Genomic DNA, 22621 nt, shown 5'->3' with positions numbered 1-22621 from the left:
AGCTTCCAGAATAGGAAGGACATCTTCAACTGGACATTCTCTGCATATATCTTTTAATTCAAATAACCCTAACATAGAAATCAAATTCTCCTTACTTGTAACTTAAAGCAAATTTACTTCTCTGTGTCCTGTTCTGGACTGCTTTACAGGCTCCTAGTGGGGTTGTTTGTAAAACTCCCACAGAAACAGAACCCAGAAGTGGAAAAGGCAGGTGCTTGCTAGGGAGGTTGAACACAAACCAAAAATGCTGAGCTTTAATTTTCAGTTTAAGTCTACAGAATCACAGATGACTGACCTAGAAGGGATCCACAAGGACCAAGTCCAACTCCTGGCCCTGCACAGCACCATCCACAAGGGTCACACCATGTGCCTGACATCACCTGAACGCTTCTTGAACTCCGTCAGGCTGGTGCTGTAACCACGTCCCTGGAGAGCTGTTTCAGTGCCCAACCACCCTCTGGGTGAAGAACTTTTTCTAATACCAAATCTAAACCTCCCCTGACACAGCTTCAGGCTATTCCCTCAGGTCCTGTCACTGTCACCACAGAGCTGAGATCAGTGTCTGATCCTCCTCTTCCTCTCATGAGGAAGTTGTAACTACAATGGGATCTGTCCTCAGTCTCCTCCAGGCTGAACAGACCAAGTGGCCTCAGCTGTTCCTCGTATAGCAAAACCCCCAGCACTGGAGGTGAGGCTGCCCCAGCTCAGAGCAGAGGGGACAATCCCCTCCCTTGCCTGGCTGGCGATGATGCACCCCAGGCTGGCTCCTTTGCCAACATATCCTTTCCCTTCCTCCTTTCTTAAGCCTACCTAGATCTCAGACAACATGTGAGTAGTAACGAGCATTGTGAAATCTCAAGGATAACTATTTGTGTTGATAATAACTGGTCACTTCACATATTGTGACTCAGAAATTTAGCTTAAAATTAAAATTAAGATTTTAAATATAATTAGAACCACAATAATGAAGGTGATGGTATATTGACCCAGCTTCTCTCATTTTCCTATTTTTCCTCTGTGTAATTAGTACTGAGATATTCTATTGGGAGGTTTATTTTGCATCCAGTAATGAGTAATCCAGAGTTCATGTTTCAGCATCCATAACCAGATTTTTATAAATTTCAACAGATACTCACAGTGTTCTGGCCAAGTAAAACTCACTAGTCTTCAAAAGTTACTTTTCCAGAGCAGATTTGTTGAGTCACAAGGGATTTTTATTCTGTCATGAAAAGACATTTTTATAACACTTTATGCACTTGGCTTCTTCTGTGTTTTGATGGTAGTAGAAACATTCAGACCAAGATGACTCAAGATAAGCTGAAAAGCCCTTGCTTTTCACTGATGAAATGAATATAGTCAAACACTGAGTACCATATGATTTGGACACATCAAGTTGTATTGCACCACATATACAGTTATGGTAGTGAAAAGCTTATGTGTAGCCTAAAGAACAAAATTCCCTCATTTGAAACCATCAGTCTTGCTCTAACACTGGCAATGACAAACAGAACACTCACATTTACCAAACACAGTATGTTTTACAAGTACTAACTTAATGTCACAAGTAACAAAACACGTAGATAAGAATATTTTTAGCTTACAAAGATGCAGAACTTGAAACTGCTTACCCTCTCCATATAGCACAGCTCATATGTGTGGTAGAAGAAGGGATAATAACGTTCTGTAATTCAGCAGCCTATGCATGCTTAAGACAACATCTCTGTACAAGTTTCACAGATTTTAATGCTGTAAATGGAATGAGGAGCAATAGTAGGTGCTAGAGAAACATACTGATGTGCTGAATTTCTTTTTATTTTAGGAAGGATACACCAACTAAAACAGCAGCAGCTTCTTGATGGAGGTGTAAAGATGCACTGGGAGCAATAGCTCACTTCTGCGATGAATGTTTAAATGGAAAAAAAGCAGGATATAAGCTAGAAGGAAACCAGAATTACTGACTCCTAACTGCTCAGCCATCTCTCTGTCATAGCAAATGTGATGTCATAAAGACAACACAATTAGAGAGCACAGAAGTGACTTTTTACACCCAATCTTACACATACAAACTAGACAGCTACAAATCAAAACAGTTTGTGATTTAGGCACACTATGAGAAGAGTCATAGATACACTGGGTAGCTCTGTCTTCTATACCCAAGCAATTGATGTAAGAAAATCCAGTTAAGTTGAAGGGTTTGAGTACTTTATTAAAAAAAGAAGAAGAAAAGAAGGGAAAAAAAAAAAAAAAAAAAAAGGAAAAACACCCCAAAAAACCAAACCAACAACAACAACAAAAACACCACAAACCAACAAAAAACCCAAGAAAACAAACAAACAAAAAAACCCCACATAAACCAACAACAACAACAAAAAACCACAGGCACCAAAATGAAACAAAAAATTTCAAACACATGGCTCTTTTGAAGAGTAAACAGTACTGCTTTCAGGCCTAGCCAAGGGATTACAATTACATAGGGAAATCAAGGCTGACTTTTAAGAATCTAAAAATAATTCTAAGAATTCTTCCCATCTCAATGCTCTGGACAAGACAAAATGAATAAAGAGACTTAGCGTCTACATACCATCTAGATCATTGGTATTACACAACCTTCCTTTTTAAAAACACTTCAAACAAATTCCTACATGGGATATTCACAGGCTTTAACTGATTAAAAACAAGTACAAGATATGAAGTACCCTCTGGAAGTACAAAACTGGTTGTTTTCAGAAAAAACCCATCTTCCTGATGAAGCAAAAGAGAATTGGATAATCTGACCAGATACCGTCTATTAAATATAACTCATTAAATATTTACTCACATGCCACTTTATACCAGAAGTCTGGATAGCTACACAAGACATTCACACAAGACACTTAACTCTGCATTTCTATCTCATGTAAGTTGTGAAGCAGCACACGTTGCTAGAATAAATACACCTCTGTAGCAAAGGGCTACGTATGCGTATTTCTTTATCATAGGTTCCAACTCTGTACTACCTCCAAGTTAATAAAACAGGAACAGATTTGCCATCATACTGACTTCTGGCCATTATTGTGCCCTCCAACACCTTATCACACTATGCCTGAAAGTTTTACAATCAAAATGTTTTTGCACTGAAAAAACCCATGGTTTAGTAAGCTTTTATTAACCGTTCTCCCTTTGCATTAAAGGTTACAGGCTGCATACATACATTCAAACAAAGATGAAAAAGTAAACAGTTGTCCAATAAATTATTATTATTAAAATAAAAGCCAATACCTATATTAATACTTATAATCTAAAATCACTATGGCTGAAATTCATTACTAGAAAGTATGTTCTATTACAGTATCAATATTTATAAGATTAATCCTCCCATGCTCAAGATCATCTTTTCAATCACATTGCTACATGTACTAGGCCTTTCATAGCAGTAGGGAAGTGCAGCCACAGCCCTAGCTGTAACTGATCTGTCCTGTGTTCTGTTCTGATCTTTGCTGCAGCTTAAAATATCACCAACCTGTATGCATTTTGGTGCAGAGAGAACTAACTGCTTCATGGAAGAATGCGTTGCTCAATTCTTATCCTTATAACATAGACAGCCCCCAAGGTTTGAGTTGCGTGACAAAACTTCATTTCCTTGCTGTGCCAAACTTTCTTAGGTATCCACAGACAAACCATTTATTATCTCAATACTTTAGATTATGATCTGTAAAAATCAAGATAAACATTCTTATTTCATTTTTGAAGGACAGAGAATTTTAAGAGATGTTATGTGTTTTTGAGGTATCTCACATAATGGTAGTGAAGTTCTTACATAAAAAGTACTTGACACTTGTTTAGTATAAGACATTTTGTAAACACTGAGTTGCAGAAAAACTGTATCTTCACACTACTAGCTTGTATCTTTTGAGGTCTCTTGAATGTCTCAGCTTCTTCTACGCAACTCTGAGCTTGAGTAAAATTAAGGAGCAATGAATATAATACAGACAAGCATTTTGTTGTCAGGTACATCTCTCCTGTACTGATGAATAAGCATAGTAATAAGAGCAAATGTTTAATTCCCTGAAAAATATTACAGATATTACAAAATAAGAGTGGGTATTAAAACAAAAGTATGTTATATTAATTATATTGACTATGAAGATATTCAAAATGCACTTTCCTTTGACATATTCCCATCTATAAATCCAGGTAAGCTGCTTTTTCCACCATCCCTGGCTTCCTAAACCTTTCACGCAACAACTTGTCATAAATACTAACACGTGTTGCTTGTGTTCCACCACAAATAAAATTCAAATATTTTACTTCATTCTGAGAGCATTTGAAAACCTAGCAGGTTTACTCAGGGTAACATTTGCTGTCAAAAAATAGGCTGTATTTATCAAGCCACAATGAAGGTAAATTTGGGTAATAAACTAAGAATTCCATCTTACATGATCTGGAATACACTCAGAAGGGAACCTACTTCTGCTTTAACAAGTAATCTCTCTTTAACAAGCAAAAGAGGAGAGAGGAAATTGCAAGACATAAAAGGAAACTGAGCTTTCAACAAATTGATTCTACAGTAATTGTCCCTCAAACATTATCTGCCCTCTCCTAAAGGTGTCATCTATGCTGTAAGACTTAGATACACAGATAAATAAATTTAAAAATACTGACAAATATCCCCCAGTAAAAAACTCTCTGGGCAATAAGGAGAAATCAAATCTCCTCTTCGATAAGGAAGTGATAATTTGCAAAGTAAATCTTGAGGATGAATGACTAAGGCCTGGTTCAGCAAAGCATTTTAATATATTAATAGTTTCACCATGTTTGTCAGAAGTACAGCCAAAACACAGAGAAATCGAGTTAAACAAGAACAAGACAACTATAGTCACTACATAATTGGCACTACACATCATTTTTTCTTTGAAATAAACAGGAGCTTGAGCAGGGAAACATTTAATATTGCTTTCTGTATTTCATTTTTTTTTGTAATATGGGTAAGAGAACATGAGACCCACATCAGTGTTCCATGCTAAGTCCTAAGACCTCTTTTTTCTCAGGCATTTCTGTTATGAAGAAGGAAACCAACTGTAAGACAAATTCATTACGTGGTGTTCAGCACACTTAGAGCACGCAGACTGAAGAGTATGTAGTATGTAGAATATTATTTATAAACTCAAAACATTAACTTTTTTCATAATCAGAAGTAATGAAATCCAGTTTCAACAAGGAACTTGTGTCTCATGACCAAACCATGTCAGAGACTCAAATAAAAATGGTTCCTGTGGTTGGGACAGTCATATCATCTTCCTTCTTACACATCTGTTAGGATTACCAAAAATGATGGAGCTCACATGTCTCCACTGTTTTTTTGTGGGCATTCCCCACAGCACCTCTTAAAGGAATATGGTTGATGTAGAGCTCTAACAACTTTAATTGAAAATGCCCAATGGATGCCTAAATTTAAGGCAGAAAATGGGAAAAGATATCCAGAGCAATGTAAAAAATCATTATGAGCTCCAGCACAGGAGGACACACACACAAACAAACAAACAAACAAACAAAAAAAAACCACAAAAAAACAAAAAAAACCCCACCACCACAAAAACACCACACACACGCACAAAACCCCTTGTAATTAAGCAAATTGTGAATGACAATAATTTTTTAATCAAACCTATGGAAATTTCAGTGTGTGTATATATATGTATATATATATATACACGGCAATGTTAAGAAGTAGTCTAGTTCCAAATGTTGGTATAGGTTTCACAAAAAAACCTGCATGTGAAGCATCTGATGAGGTGAGTTAGACAATTGTGACCAGTCACTTGGTTTGTGCTCACATGAAAAGTAACACAAGAAAATATATGCAGCACAGACCAAATGAGTACAGTACATTTTACACATCTTTAAGAATTTAATCCTGTCCATTTAGTTAAAACAACAAAGAATGCATTAGCTTTCAACTGTAAGCTATCTTCCTGCTCTAAAAGAGCTTCTCAGGGGACTCTAGCGGAAGGAGAGAATGACAGTATTTTAAGTTGTACCCATAACTACTTTTAATACTGTGGCCATGAAAAAAGAGATTGAGAACTACCAGAACCTTTTTAACAGGCTTTGCAAAAGGCCTAGCCTGTACTTTCTGTGCTCATACATTTCTTTAAAAAACAATGTCTGCACTGACAGACTACTACACATGTGCTTTTACTATATAGCATGTGAACATAATCCAAACTGAAAATACACATACAATGAGGACAACAGCTAAGACCAGTCATCAAAAAATAGTTAAGCCTGTTTCTGACAATGTGTAATAAATATAAGACTAAAATAAAACACATGTAAAACTGAAATAAAGCACATATTTGAGCCAGCAGACCAATAAGCCTCCTTAGGAGTCATTATAGTCAATCACATCAAGAAGAACCTGGGGACATTTAAATCAAGTAGATTATTAGCTGGCATGCACAAGTGTATACACTCAGATAATAAAAAATCCATAGGAAAATCTGTACGAAAAAACTTACGGAGTGTTTGAATGCAGTGCATCACTTCTTTCCAAATGTGGTAGGCCACTCCAGTTGCAAATACCCTGAAAGGGACAGCCTTCTTTCTGTCCCCAGAACTCACTATATCACCACTCAGAATTCACTGCGTGAATACTGGTGGGAGCATACGTTTGAGAAGTACTAAAAACAATCAAATGCTTTTTGGTTGGGTCTTTTTTTCTATTTTGGAAAGACTAAAACTGTTCTCACATTTTCCATTTCCTGTTTTACTAAAGACAAAACTTATTTTTATTAAGCTAAGGTATGAATCAACATGTTTCAACCACCAAAAAGAGGGCTTTACAACTAGAAACAACAGCAGACTGAACAAGTTAGCAGCAGTAGTCAATCCCAGTAATGTAGTTCTAGATATGATAACATACACAAACATCACCTTCTTAAAATGCCTCCGGTGAGACTGATAGCCAAACAGTGCTCCATCACAAATGTGTAACTAATTCTTCCTACAAATCAAAAGCAATAAACCTCTCTACTAAAACTGCTTTTTTCTGCCTTTCTCGACAAACCTTGTGTTTTACAAGTTTCCTTAATCTACCATTCCACAGGACGGTTGCTAGCTTGGGCAACTATAATTAACAGTGATGTAAATATCTGCAAACTTCAAACTATTTAAACAATAGCCACGCTGGTCTGAGAACTTCTGTTTTAGAGATCAGAGTCAGATAGGAAACAGAAGCATTAGCATATGCATGGTGATAATTTGCTTCAGTGATTTAAAAATGTGGCCTAATGAGAACATTCACTCTTTGACAACTTACGATCTATCTGGGAGGCTCCGTATGGAATGCAATACAATTCCTTGCTAAGAGAGATGGGTACTATTAAAAAGAATACTGATCCTAGCATACCACTAGTGGAAATAAGATACAGTTGATCCTGTGGTCACCAGTGGGCTATAAAAAAAAAATTACTAAACCAAAAATTTCACTCTTCTTTGTTTCGTTTTTTTGTTGTTGTTGTTTTTTGTTTTGTTTTGTGGGGGTTTTGTTTGTTTGTTTTTTAACACACAGACACAGTATTTTTGTGTTCTGTTAAATGTTTCTTGGGTGAATTCTGAAGCAGCACCATCCTAAAAACCAACAAATTATTGGAACAGCACAATTAAAAAGTTTCCAAACATTCCACAAATACAAATATTCTTCTGGGGATGGAGAACTAAATATTAAAATTGCTTAGTTCCAATGGCCTGAAATGATATTCTTATGTGCTCATAAAAAATGCTTTTTGACAGTGTCTATTTCCTGGACAGTTTAACAACGTATAACGCAAATCAGATCTTGGACATGAGCTGGGAAAAAATTTCCATTCAAATTTCTGAATGAGAAAGGAATTAAATGTTTTCCATAATCAGTAAAGGCCAGTTTTGCAGGGTTCCAAGAAAGTTCTGTGAAATTAATAAAATTTGGTACAGCAAATAACACCACTGAAGCATCTCTTAATAATGATTTAGGACTTTTCACCATGTTTCTTTTAGCTGTTAAGCAGTACACAAACTCAACAGATTATTTCAGATTTGATCCCTGCTTTGAGCCTTAGTTTGGTAGATTCAAATAAAAATACTCATTTTGACATGCATGCCAGTTAAAGATTAATGTAATTTTTATGCATTATATGTTGTCATTACCTGAATTAGCAGAAGCACACCATCCTGAATAAATATTCTATTTAACTAAAAGCTGTTTTATACCACATGTTGTTTTTTTAATCAGCGTTTTTATGAGACTTTGAAATATATTCTACTTGCAGTATAATAAGACAGCTCATTTTAGAGAATTAAAATATTTGTTTCTTGTGTTTCACTTATGCTGGTGAATTCATTATTAAAGGGCAAGGACAGCATTTAGCATCAGTCATATATATCACAACTGGTTTGGGGTTTTTATTTTTTATTAGAAACTTAAAAGCTATATCAACAAAGTCCTGTTTGCTCAGGTCATTAACAGAGCTTAAATACCTACAATTGTAAATCTCTGGAGTGACACAAAGGATCAATAGCAACAACCAACAGGAAAAAAAAAAAAAAAACACAAAGTCACATTGCCAGTAAAACTAGCACACAAACCTTAAACAAAAGAAAGCAGCATTTCTGAGAAAGCAGCAGACATTACTCTGGACAAGCTGAATCACCCCCCAAAGTTTCAGTACACAATCAAATTAAACTGAAACAGTCAAACATAATTTTGATCATGTTCAGGAAACGTGTTCCTGACCTAGTGTGACTATAAAAGCATGCTTATTTCAATGTTTTTCCTAAATCCTTTGTATCCTTCCTATCTCATCTGATGACACTTTTTATACCACTGGAATATGTTTTGACACTGAATGTCATGTAAAAGTGACTTAGTCTTCTAATGAAAAGATATTTTTCCACAGTAGATGCAGATCACACGCCACAATTCCTCTAGTCTGACTAGAAGATAATTTTCTTCTGTCTAACACAGACAGGATAATGGAATCTTTTTTTTTCCACGCAGACAGAGTCAACTATTAAAACAAACATCATCATCATCACAATAACAACACCACCTAACAGTTCTATCACACTCTTCATTACAAAACAATGCTTATTTTAACCAAGTAATTCTTATCAACAATGTTACACGGTCTCTAAATTTCACTCATGAACAGCATTCTGTATTGATACACATATTGACAGCTAAACATGCTGACCAGATAAATGACAACATGAAGAGACAGCATAATATTAAATGAGGAGTAAAAAATTGTACAAGAATGGAAAGGAGGACAAAAGTAGAAATGCAGAGGTGAATGTGTTTAAATACATGTATGTGTACCCATTGTAAGAAGACTAGCTACAGAGAACTATAAGCGGAAAACATGGTGAGCAAAAGGTAACTTTTTTTTCAATTTTTCAACTTGTTTTTTGATTTATTTCAAACAGAGGGAGAGACTGAAAGTAAACAGAAAGGAGTGAACAGTACCGAAGGCGACCAAATGAGTTAAAAGAAGACAGGGAGAGACAAGAGGCATGAAAAAGAAATAGGAAAGAAAAAATTGGCATAAAAGGTGTTAAGAAAATATAAGGAATTTCTGAGAAAGAACAGCACAAAGGTTAAAAATTTCAAAACAAACAAAAACCCAAAACCTAAATAAAGAAAATAGCATAAGTATGACAACCCTAAGCAATTCGGCTAGAAGCCTTTCTCACCCATCAATTCTGTTTCCCTGCTGTAATCCACCCTGTGGATCCACACTGGAAAGCAGCACCACACCTTTCTACACAAGCTTCCCCACTGGCTCCTCTTAAGCACAGTTAACACTACAGTCACATAGTTTTATCCAGCATATGGTATCCTCAAATGTTTTTTGAATATGTGTAAGTGTATATATAAAGTCAATTCCTACAAACTTAATTGTTTAGAAGGCAACTTTTTTCAAGAAGCAACTCCTTGGGAGCTGTCAGCAACCTTTCCCTCACCATTCTGTTTCAATTATTCAATACAGTTATCTTTCTGTCCTAGATTTTGTACTTGGACACAGTTGCTTTGATTTGGTGGTGACTCAGTATAGCAAAGTCATCCATCTTGTATTAGAAACTGGACTTCCTTTCACAAAGGAGAAAAATAATAGAGGAAAGTTGGACAGCACAGGGACACGAAAGCTTAGAGGAAAATCCGACAGCACAGGCAGATGGAAGTTCAGAAGCCACTTACAGAAAATTAGCGCTTGCTTTGAAAGTTTAGAAACTACATTTAGAAGCTGGTGATTAGATCGAAAAGACAAGCAAGATCAAAGCAAAGCTCAGTTTTCTAGGTGTAGCAAAATACATTAGTATCCACTTGTTAATCACAGTTGTAACATGAGCTGCTACCAACTCTGACTTTTATTATTGCTTTCCTTCTCACCTCTCTCCTCTCACTCCACATCTTTATTTCTATTTCTCTGCTATCTTCAAAGTAGCCTCACTTTTACATTACATGCTTTTCTCATTTTTGTTCTCTTGTTTATCTCTTAAGATACTTTAACTTCTGTATAATGCCAGTTTAACTTCTGTATATTGCCATTTCTTCTACAAGAAGACACAACTAAAAATCAAGAATTCTCAAGGAACAGAGGTTAGCACCACCTACAGTGAACAGAAACTAAACTAGTAAGTCAAGGTTGGAAACTAGTGCAACTAACTCTGAAACCAAATAAAGCTCTACTAGCACCAGGGAGGTTCCTCACTCTTTTTCTCCTCTATTCCCTTACCTGTAACTGTATTGAAAAAGTCACCACTGCAATGGCCAGACTTCTAGGCAACATAAAGAATTCCAATCTCAGTGAACAGTCAGTGGTTTATTATCAAATATAAGATGACTGTTGTGCCTCTTCCTTCCCATGTGGTTAAGTACCTTGCAAATGCAGTGCTGTGAATCTGCATTGGATCTCCATGAATTATTAATACTTGCAGATATTAGAAGACTATGGTTATGCTTGCCCTTCAATTTTAATTCATATGTCTACTCACAGACCTTGCTCTAGAATTACTGTTCGAAAAAGAAATTAGTATATCTTATGTTTATACATCAGGTTTTGCATTTCTGTCACCGCCAGGTCCATGCTGAAGTTCTCCCTCACAAACTGGGGGACACTTGGAGAACAACATCCTCAACAGAAAAGGAGTTTTATCAGGACAAAGGGATTTTGCACTAATGAAGCCTTCTCCTATAAAAAGAGATTAGGATTGGTATAACAGCATAAGGCACTTTTAAACCTTCTGCTCAGATGTAACAGAGGACCTACTTTGCACCATCTAAAAAAACTGCTTCAAAATGCATGCAGTCTGGTTTGTACTAGGGTTATTTGTACCATCAATGCATTTTGCTCACTAATTCCCAAGGCAATACAATTTTATCTTACAAAATCTTCTTCAACTTAGCATAAAATGATTGTAAATACAAATGCTACACATACATGCAAACACACATTCACATACAGAAATATAAACAGAAACAGAATTACCTGGTAAAACAGTCAATGCTAGCTCTATCTAGATCACACCATTCTAAAGCACAACAATACAGAACATCTATCTGAAATGATGCATTCCAGTTACAAAACAAAAGTTGTGATTTAAAGGATGCTATTTGGCAGTTTTTAGCTAACCATGGAGCTGGTAAATGATCTACCCACAACAATGCACTTTGTGGACACTTGTCATATACTTGCATGCCCATACTAAGGCAACATATCCCAGGAGCTGGCAGTCATGCTATCAGGTAGAATTTGGCTACAGAAACAGCAATGATTGCAATTTAGTAGCACTATCGAAACAGCAAACCAACACACTACTGTTTTAATCCTTTAAAAGTAGCATGAGCTTTAAAATACAATAATAAATTTGTTTTCAAAGCCAAAACAAACAAACAAAAAAAAAATCACTGCTCTAACAATGCATTTGGAAATGCATCTTTATTCACCGTTTTTTCCCTCAAGGGACAGAAAACAGCTATTTAGCATCTTAAGCTTACTACTTACCTTTCTACATTGCAATTTAAATGGTCAACTCAACCTTATAGAACAGGTCTTTCACAATAGATTAATCAAAATTCACTGGTTTAAAAACAGTTTAAATTAGGTAGTATTTATGTTTTAAAATCCTCTGTAGTAATTTTTAAAATAGTCATCACATTTTCATTAACTGAAATCTATACTACAAATAGATGATTTTCAAACTCACCCTATGAATGAAGAGTCAACAACACAGCCCAAATAGTTCATTTCAACATGCACATCACATCTTTTATTGTCTCAATATCTACCATGAAAACTGTTTCTTGCCTACCAGTATCTGAAAATAGTCTTTCAGGTCCTGTCAAAAGCTCTGAAGGGCTGTATCAGTCTGATGAAAACACCCTTCTCTTTGTTCCTGAGAATGTCCCAGTGAAATACCAATACATAAAAATGTTATCTCCTGAATACAGACATCTAAAAAGGTTATTAATCTCTTAAAATAGTGACTAGTACACACTCACTTACTGTCATCTTGTCAAAGCATGTCTACCAAGCTTAAGGAGGCATAACCAGAAAGCATTTTAGATCTTCCGCCCTTTGTCCCATTACACAAATTGACATAATGATGGCTTACCTGCTGGAAAACAACTTCATCCTGCTTAATTTTCTTTTTGCGGCTTTTTCTGATCCTCTGGTTTGTCTGAATCCATTTTGTGACCTGTGATCAAAATCATGGTGTTATTTTAGGTAGAAGATGCAACCTGATTGTAGTTACTCAGCATTAGTAAAAAGCTATAAAGATACTCAAGACAACTTTTTCATTGCTTCACCGGAAAGGAAAAAGCACTTTTCCTCTCTAAAATGATGTGGCCTGAGATAATCCAGTTATTACTTGTACATAATCAAAGTGTGAGGTGACGTTCTTCATCTTAGAGCTTTTGGTTTAATGGGTTTTGCACAAAGAATATTTTGATGTCAGACCAGATTGCCAAATGGGAAGTTATCATAGCAGTATGTAAAACTCGTGGGGAAAACTTCTGCGATTTCTCCTTACAACCTTTTATTTCAAGTAAGAGATTTATTTTCAGCCACCCACTCGAAGATTGTTCCAGACTATCAACGCCAAATCTGGATGGCGTGGTTGTTGTTATATAATAAAGTAGTAACACTTGATGGGGTTTTTTGTCCCCTTGTCGTCCCCCCCCCCCCCCCACCCCGTACTGATGTTTTTATTCTTACTACAAAAGCAATTATTTTTTTAAAGCAAAAGCGTGCCCGGGCGGGAATGGTGCGTCAGGTAGAAAACTCCAGGAGCGTATCTCTAAGGGGAAGAAGCGGGTGCAACGTAACAGCTGTGAAAGGTTTCCTCCTCACCTCGCCGCTCACTTGCTGAACGAGCTGACACTCCTTCCACGTCTCTCCCTCCTCCACCAGGGGCTACACGGGGGAGAAAGCGCACGGTGAGGCGGGTTCGCCCGCGGAGGATCCGCGATGCGCTCCGCTCCGCGAGGCCCCGAGGCGGTAGGCGCGGGGGAACCGAGCTCCGACCGCCGCCAGCCCCCGGAGCCGCGCCCGCTCCCTTCCGCTTCGTCCCGTTCCGTCCCACGCCGTGCCGCCGTTCCCGGGCTCGGCGACGGCACACCGCAGCTCTCGGTAGGAAATGAAACACCTCCGCAGGGTCCCCCGCCCCCGCGCCCCGGCCCCCGGAGCCTCGCGGAGAGGAGGAGCCTGCCTTAAAGACGTCAGGGCCCGCCGGCTCCGGGGCGGCCCGGCCAGGGCACCGTGCCGGAGACCATCCCCAGCGGGACGGCCACCAGCTCTGCTCGGCTCGACTGTGCTCTCCTGCCCCGTCAGTGCGGAGCCAGGCACGGCCCGGCTACCGGCGGTGCTACCGCCAACCCGCGCTCCCTTCGACAGCGTCGCCGACGGGAGGGCTATTCATACCCTCCACATCCATGCTCCTCACGGTTTGCAGCCTAATTATTAGAGATACGCTCTCTCTTCGAGACCCTTACTATGGAATTTTTCCTATGAACCTTCCTATAAACATGCTCTCTCACAGGTCTTTACGGACAGAGGAATGGCCTGGTGGGGATACTTCAAGAAAGTATGATCATCACTAACTGCTTCAACATTGGCCCTGGTACTTGCTCCCCCCTCCAGAGTCCAACTACTAAACTATCTTGGAGAGTCCGAAATGCATCTTAAAAGGAAGATCACAAGCAACTTTGTAGGTATACTGCACCACAGCAAGCTCTTTATTGAGGCCTCAGCTAAAAGCTTTATTTATTCAACAAGATGCTGCGAGCAGGTGATTAAATTTAGGCATGGGACTTCATCAGGTATTCTTGCACCATCAGAAGAGGATATTCGAACTCTAGCTTGTTGGGATTATGTCAACCATGCAAAATCCAAATATTAATTTCTAAGTTAGGATTTTAGCAAGTGCTTTTGTGTTCATATTTAAAAAAAACCCAAGAGGCAGTAAAGGATAGAGTGGATCATAATTATTATAGTTAAAATGATGCAACTAAAGTATTGTCAGTATTTTAAAATTTATTCATACTATTTAGAAAATTAATTATACTCTTATACTATATATTGCTATATTCCCTGAAAGCTTCTAAAGGAAATCTGTGCTCTAGCAAAAGAATAGGCCACATTAAAAACACGTGTGTAGCCAAACCCTTAATATATAGAATTTGATGTACTTTGTAAACAGATTTAAGTAAATAAAGGTATATCCAGTAAGTGCGTATTAAATCTTAAGAGTATCCCTTTATCACTTGAAAAAAAAAAAAAAAAAATCTCCTAGCCTTTTTCTTTTACTGACACAACATCCTTCTTTCAAGATCAAAAGCTTTAGATCAAAGCCACGATCAAACTCAATGCTTTAAATAGAAGCAACTTCACTATGAAGCATTAAACAAAGAAGAAGTTTATAACAGACATATCACAATACAATTTTTTACTGTAGTTTTTTATTTCACATAACAGGTCTACTTGAAACTAGTTCGAACAACATATTTTTATTTTCTAAGGCCACAGTAGATTTTTCTACTGAATGGTAATTCTGAAAGTGCCTACAAATTGACTCTTGAACTGAGTGTATTTAAATGAAGAAAGAGGAACAGAACATGTTTCAAAGAGAATGAACAAGAAGTCGTGTTAATGTCAAACACAAATTAATGCAACTACTTAAACAGTATTTCCTTGGATCAGTTAACAGATTAGACTGTGCGTTCTCACAGAAGTAGTTACGGGAAACACTGGACCATGAAACAATGAAACATATTTATAGTTTAAGTCCTTAAAAGAATTGCACTTCCTTTCCTGTCAAATGTTTAGGGAAAACTAGGAGGGAATATGGTTACGAGAGACATTGATTTTCAGACCTACAGATCCTGAGGCTGATTTGGCATGAAAATCCACAACACAAACACTGTGTTCAAACTCGGAGGCGGCTCCTGTTTTCTTGTTAGTAGCTGCACAGCAGTGAAGAAAATTCAAGAGGAATTATTATTGACTTTTAATGGTAAAAGCTCCTGGTGGAGCAAACATCTGAGGTTCCCTGGTGCTGACTGCTGTGCATAGCCTAACTTGAACATTCATCTACTCTTAAGATGATAGCACTGCAGCATAAGGTAAGAGCCAACTTGCCGATACAGATAGCCTGCAGAAGACAAAAAGCAGTGAGAGAAATAGGGTGGGCCTAACAAGCGGTGGTCACAGCACACTGGCAGTGTCTCTTATCAGTCAACTCTTATTACTGTTTATTAATGTGTCAATAAAATTTAGCTCTTAATCAGAGCAGGAACTTTTGATGGGTGTGGGAGAGAGCAGGAAGAGATAGAGCAGGAAGATGAAAAGGGGAGCCATAAAAGAGAAGGGAACAAGGCAAGAAAAGGGAGAGGAGGAAAGATGTTTTAAGAACATTTTGTCTCCTACTGTATTCCTCCATACTTGAAAAGCTTACCTACACCAGATAAAAGGGTGATGCCACACCCAGTTTAAAATGGGAATGACTGCATTACCCTCCATCAACAGTCCTATTTGCTGTCCACACGACACTGGCTGTCATACTTGAATCCCTTCACAATAGAAATTTAGAGATTAGTCCGTCCTGCATGTCCTTCTTTACTTGGGAAGACTACCTGTCGGAGACTGCTAATGGATCTGTCCTATTCAACAGTTATGATGGGGAACAAGCAGTTATACATGTCAAAACATATTAGGATCCCTCATTCTTTCAGCAGCAGGATTAAATAGAACTGAATTTTGAAAAACTGAGTGAGGAGATAGCACTTTCTATGAGTTGGGTGGATACAGGTGAAATATCCTGGACTTAGGCAATGATTTACACCTGCTCTTACTCAATCAGATCCCAAGCATACAATGAACATGCAGAATCATACACAGTCTAGAAAACAAGAGGGTATTTTTGCAGCAAACAACTCTTTCACTTTACACTGAAACAGGAACTGTTTTTAAATTGTTCTGGCTGTGATGGCTACTAATAGTATTTCATAACTCAGTGAAAAATTGTAATAATGAACTTTTGCTTTGTATAGTTTGCCTATAACTTCAGCTCCTCTGTGCTACTCTTATCCAAAAACAACCAGTATTGAAAAACTAAGAAGGTAGTTTCACCTAAAGTGAATACTGAATTAATACTATTTTGATGGCTTTCTAACAGTCCTCAGATACTGCAAGGCAAAAGAAAAAATGGAGAGTGCAGGAATAAAAATCTTGACTGTAAATGAACTTCAGAAGAGCTCCTTCAAAGTAGAAGAAATTGACAACTAATGCAGTCAAGTAATTTCCCAATCTCTTGTTTCTAGAGTCTCAACTATTGAATTTTACATCACACATACACCTTGGCATTTGTATATTCAGACCTGTATGGACACCAGCAACTACACAGAGAAGTAATTTTCCTCCTACAAGATATAACTAACTTCACCAGTATAAAAATTGCAGTTTTGCACCTTTCCACACATTCCCATTGAACAGAAAACAAAATACAATTCCCCCGCGAGTTTCATTCTACCATACTAGAATGACACAGACTACTTTCTCAGGCTAATGCCATCATCACTGTGACATCAGAAAAGGATAATTTAAAGGGGAGTAAAACGAATAATTTATGGGGGGGTGAAAGTACAGTAGTTTAAATTAGAAAATTAACTTACTTGTAAACTAAGAATACAATGTGCCCTCAGAATAACCAGTGTGACCTGAAAATACCTTGAGCAGGAAAAGTGTGGCTTCTGATCTTTTGTAAAAAAGTTTAGAAAATGAAAATACAGAAAATTATTTTATCTGGTAGCTCTCTAAATGATTAAGTATGGCTTGAAACATTTGACTGGGAAACAGTTGCAAGGATTTTAAAACACTACTGCTACTAGGACTTAGAGAGACTAAGGAGGCAGTGGGCTCCATCTAAAAATGACAAGATGGCTGATGCATCCACATTGGAAGAAACAGTATAACAGCACCACATAAAAATTACTGAAAAAGAAATCCAGCCTCAAATGTGCTCCTGTTAGAACAGCAAGTTCTCCATCTGATTTTGTGCAGTCTTCATGCATACAGCTTTATCCACTGAACAGAAAAATCAAGTTTTTCTGACATTATCCCTTTCCTAGGAAAGGTGCTAATTTATATTGATGTCATAAATCTAAATGTAATTCCTTTGAGAGTTGCTATGCTGGTATAAACATGCTCTTTTCAGATCAGCATGCTGTGTCTGGTATTTTTCAATGTAACATCCCTCCAGAGAAATTCTCTTCTCTACCTAAAACTATCTCTACCTCCAAGAAACAAAAACCTGTTGAAACAATATTTTGAGGATGTACTTTCAGTACATTGCAACAAGACTTTCATATATTGTGGCAGGAATATTTTTTTTCAAAGTGGTTATGCAACTATTTCCTTCATATCCACATTGGCAACTCTGCTTTGTGAAGTAAGTTGCTAGGTACAGATGAGTCACTGTAACCACCTATTTAGTTGCATGATCAGATTCATCGTCTGATAAAGGAAATATCTCTGACCACATGACCATGGGATCTTTAATAATAAGCTTATTATGTATTACTAAATAATCTTATATAAGATGTAAGATAAATTAATTTATGCATCATATTGGATTATATTATCTAGAATATTAAATTTTCAGGGTGTGCTAAAATGCGCTTTTTAAAAAAATTCCCCTCCTGATTTCACCAGGTACTCTCACTACTATGCAGGTGTCTCAAGCAAGTTAGAGAGAAAATGTCCCATGCCTCACTAGTGTGGGAATAGAGTCTCTGCTATTGGCAGCAAGCACCTCCCAGCTTGAGAGAGAGTACACACCATGAGGTAACCTGAGGTTTTACCCATGTGACCACAGAGAGGACATGAGGAAATGGGATGGAAAACCCACCTCTGCACTAACAGCATGGGTACATGAGTTGAAAGGAAGAAGAGGTACCACATGAAGTTCTTTGAGGGTAAAAGCCACTCCATTTTCCAACAGGCAAGTCCTGCCTCACACAGAATGGAAGGGCTGATATAACTTCTGGTCCTCTTGAAGGGACCTCAGTTTATATTTTCAGGAAGTGAGTGTCATAGTTTTAATTTTAAACTGGGAAGAAACACTAATTAATGCAGTGTTTTCACGTTCACTAAAATTTGGGTTTGGTACTTACTCTTTTTGTGGGAGAGTGACTAGGAGAAAAACAAAGCAGGCTCAACCTTAAAATTAACAAATAGTTTTATTAACATGCACTAAGAGAATAGAAAAAAAGAAAGTTGAAAAAAAACCAGAATGAAACTTCAAAAAACACTCTCCCCTCTCCTTACAAACTGTTCACTTTCTTACAAAACAACATACAGAGACAAGACTTGTAATTTTCAGTCAGTTTCACTATCTGACAATAGTCTTTCAATTCTTTAGGGGAAGAGTATCTTCTAGAGTCATGGATCTCACTGACAACTTAGAACAGTTCTCTTGTGGGTTTTAAACTGTCACAAAAACAACTGCCCAGAGAAACCTGCCTTTGTGACTCCTCCCAGGAACAGTTTCCCAAGCTGCTTATGGGTCATGGGTCTTAGACTTTTGCATACTGGGGTGTATGCACCTTTTAAAGATGAATAACTCCAAAGCAAAGGATTCATCACATCAAGGCACAGAGATATCTTCTCACTTCTTCACTGGTGCAGAGGGCTTCTCATCTTTATCTCTGTTCAAGCATCTTATAGGGTATTACTTAGTTCATCACAAACACCTTTGCTTAAATCTACACACAAATTAAAACAATCATCTCCCCAAATGCTTATCTTTCCTATGATTTAAAGGAATGACCTAAATATAGAGTTCATTTCCATGGCTCAAGTAAGAATAGAACAACCAACTCTTCAATCCTCTGTCCCAATAGTCTTTTCACTCTTGCTTTACTGACTTCATGCTGCTGTTCTTTATGTTCACTCTGTCCTTCCTTACTCTCTCAGAGAAGGGCCAAGCTCTGGAAGCTTCATGTTGCTAAGAAAGAGTTAAATCTGCTTGGAGTCTTTGTCTCTCTCTCTCTGTAGCTCATGGTGTTAGATGTTCAAGGCCGAGCTGATGAGGGAGGAAGCACTCACAGAAACATCAGAGATTGGAGCACTCAGGCAGTCCAGAATCACAAAAAAACCAGGCAGGATCATAAATGCCTCCTCAGCCCACCCCTCAGTGTAAATCGGGGTGGCTTCGGCCCAAATGGTGCCCATAGCTCTTATCAGGGGCCCGGCAGAGATCTCTCCCTGCTCCAGGGAAGTCTGAAGAAAGTAGCTGTTGCAAAACAGCAACCTCTCCTTCCCTTCCCCTTCACACGGGAGCCGATGGAATCCAGCCAGGCCTCAGGCCAGCTCCCCACAAAAGGGGGGAGCAGCAGGCCCAGCTCGATGTTACCTGTCTCTCTCTGGCTAAAAGAAGACGAAAAAGGACCCCCTACAGGAAATTCATGGGGTTTTATATGGTACTTCCCAAAGTCACTGCTAACAATTTCAGTGGTCAGAATAGATGCCAATATTCTAACTAACTCTCTGATAGGTCTCTGTCTCTTCCAAAGCAATTCCCAGGTCCTGACTTGGAGAACTATTTTACATTCTTTTATAACAAAAATCTAAACTGTACTAACCTATGACAGTGAGCAATGAATGCCATGACCAGAACTAGAGGGGCCCTGAGTCCAGCCAGGTAGAGAAAAGGGACAATCAGATCTAATGGATGTGTGGATCCCATGCCCTCACACATCAGACATGCAAGGGTATGGCAGCAGAGCACAATGTACCCTGATGCCATCAAGCTATGTAGGAGTAGAATCCATCTCTATTTTGGGGGTGACAAGGGAATCCCAACAGCTGACTGTACTGGAAGCTGAAGAGAGGTTGGCTAGGACTGAATGTCAAAAACTCCCGCTGTGACTGGCCCAGAAGCCACATGGATCCTTGGCATAGATTACCTCAGGAGAGGGTATTTCAAGGACCTAAAAGGTCCTTGTCATTAGGCTTTTTGGACAGCTGCTGTGGAGACAGAGGAAATTAGACAGCTGAATACCTTGCCTGGTCTCTCAGAGGTCCCTTCTGCTGAGGAGCTGCTGAGTCAAAGAACAACAGGTACTGACTGTTACCACATCACTGCACTATCAGCAAAACTGCACCAGCTGGGACTCTGTGGTGCCCACCCATGAGATGATTTGTGAGCTGGAGAGCCAGGGAGTGGTCAGCAAGCCTCACTCACCCTTTAACAGCCCTATATGGCCAGTGTGTAAATCCAATGGAGAATGGAAACTGACAGTGGACTGTCATGGCCTGAATGAAGCCATGCCACCTCTGAGCACTGCTGTGCTGAATGGGCTGGAACTTCAGTATGGACTGGAGTCCAAGGCAGCAAAGTGGTGCCACCATTGACACTGCTAATGTGCTTTTCTCCATTCCTTTAGCAGCAGAGGTTTAGTCAGGCCACAGTTTGCTTTCAGCTGCAGTGGTGTACACCTGGAATTGACTGTCCCAGGTGCAGAAACACAGCCCCACTATTTGCCATGGACTGATCCAGACTGCACTGGAAAAGGGTGAGGCTCCAGAACATTTGCAGTGCATTGATGGCATCACAGTATGGGGCAACACAGCAGGGGAAGTCTTTGAGAAAGAGGAGATAACCGAAGTCCTCCTGAAGGCTAGTTTTGCCATAAAGCAAAGTAAGGTCAAGGGATCTGCCCAGAAAATTCAGTATTTAGGACTAAAATGGCAAGATGGACATCATTAGAGTCCAACAGACATGGTAAGCAAAGTAGCAGCCACATCTCTGTCCTGGGTAACCCAGAATGTTACTGTATTCCATAACTCTCTGTGGCCAAAAATCATTACTGTCTCTATAAGATCCTGTGATTGGCAAACAGAATGGCCAGGCTTGGGGCTGGGGTTGTCCCAGGACCTTTAAAATAGTCTCTCTCTCCCCTCTCTCTGGCAGCTGGCTTGCCTTTTCGCTTTTTCTTACCTCTACTTGCAACAGTAGCAACTCAAGAGGCTTCATTTCACAATCAAAAACTGTTTCAGAGTGAATTTTGCAACACCTGGCTGCAGGCCCAGCGGCACAGAGCAGCCGTGCTCAGCGCAGCCACCAGAGCCCACCAGCAGTGCCTGGATGAGGCGGAAAGGCGCACGAGTGGGGCATCCCAGCCAGCTGCACTGCTGTCTGCTGCCAAGAGGAAGGCCAAGGTGCCCCACGAGTCCTATACCCTAGCCAAGTCCCAGCTGCCAGAGTTTGCCAGCTGCATTTGCCAATGGAGCTGCTGCCTGCCCCCCAAGGTGGGGAGGGCAGCCACCATCTGCCCTCTGTTTCCCTACAGTAGTCAACCGTGCCTGGTGCTATTTTGGGGAAGGGGATATGCTGCCACTTTGAGTTTCTCTTTGTTGCTGAGGGGTCCATGAGATTTCACCAACTTTTTAACTATCCAGCTAGTTACTAGACTCTCTTACTGTTATTTTTTTACATGTTGCTATTTCAGTTTTTTAGTAAACTATTATTTTTCACTTGTAACAACTACTCATATTCATTTCTCCTTATTGGTGAAAAGGGACTGGTTAAACCTAACTCATTTTAGAGTATCCCCCTAAAAACAGTCTTAACCAACATAGTCATCCCTGACCAGCAAAAAGGAAACCCAGGCATTCCTAGATGCTAAGGGTTTTTGGAAGATGCATTTTCCTTACTATAGTCAGATTGTAAACCCTCTCTATCATGTGACACAGAAAAAATTTTATTTCAAGTGGGGTCCTGAACAACAAGCTTTTGAACACCAAGTCACTCTGGGATCTTGGAATTAATCACTAACTGTCCTGAAGACAAAAATCTCACACTATCATCCTTGGAGGAGGAAAAGGTGACATTTACTGAGGAACTCCCACCACACAGCCAGCTGCCTGAAAATGAAAAGCAACACACTTTCTTCACGGACAGTTCCTGCCATATTGTAGGGATACATTGAAAAAGGAAAGCAGCTGTGTGGAGCTCTATGCAGACGGTTGCAGAAGCACTTGAAGGATAAGGTGGAGCAAGTCATGTTGCAGAGCTGAAAACTGTCCAGCTGGCTTTAGTTATC

The 22621-nt window shown here is 38.9% G+C and overlaps 1 protein-coding gene across 6 annotated transcripts in view; it reads right to left on the bottom strand.

The window, feature by feature from the left end:
* AOPEP (aminopeptidase O (putative)) overlaps positions 1 to 22621 on the bottom strand; it is a 287414-nt gene that overhangs the window by 147600 nt on the left and 117193 nt on the right. For all 6 annotated transcript variants that reach the window (XM_040089516.1, XM_040089515.2, XM_040089514.2 and 3 more), the window contains exons 13-14: positions 13371 to 13433; positions 12631 to 12714 (exon numbers count right to left, since the gene is read on the bottom strand). In XM_040089516.1, coding sequence (XP_039945450.1) covers positions 12631 to 12714; positions 13371 to 13433 — 147 coding nt within the window. The remainder of the gene's footprint in view (positions 1 to 12630; positions 12715 to 13370; positions 13434 to 22621) is intronic.

The sequence above is a fragment of the Hirundo rustica genome, chromosome Z (assembly GCF_015227805.2).
Source record: "Hirundo rustica isolate bHirRus1 chromosome Z, bHirRus1.pri.v3, whole genome shotgun sequence".
Classification (NCBI taxonomy): domain Eukaryota; kingdom Metazoa; phylum Chordata; class Aves; order Passeriformes; family Hirundinidae; genus Hirundo; species Hirundo rustica.
The sequence above is the reverse complement of the archived record's forward strand: the minus strand, read 5'-3'. Positions and strand labels throughout refer to the sequence as shown.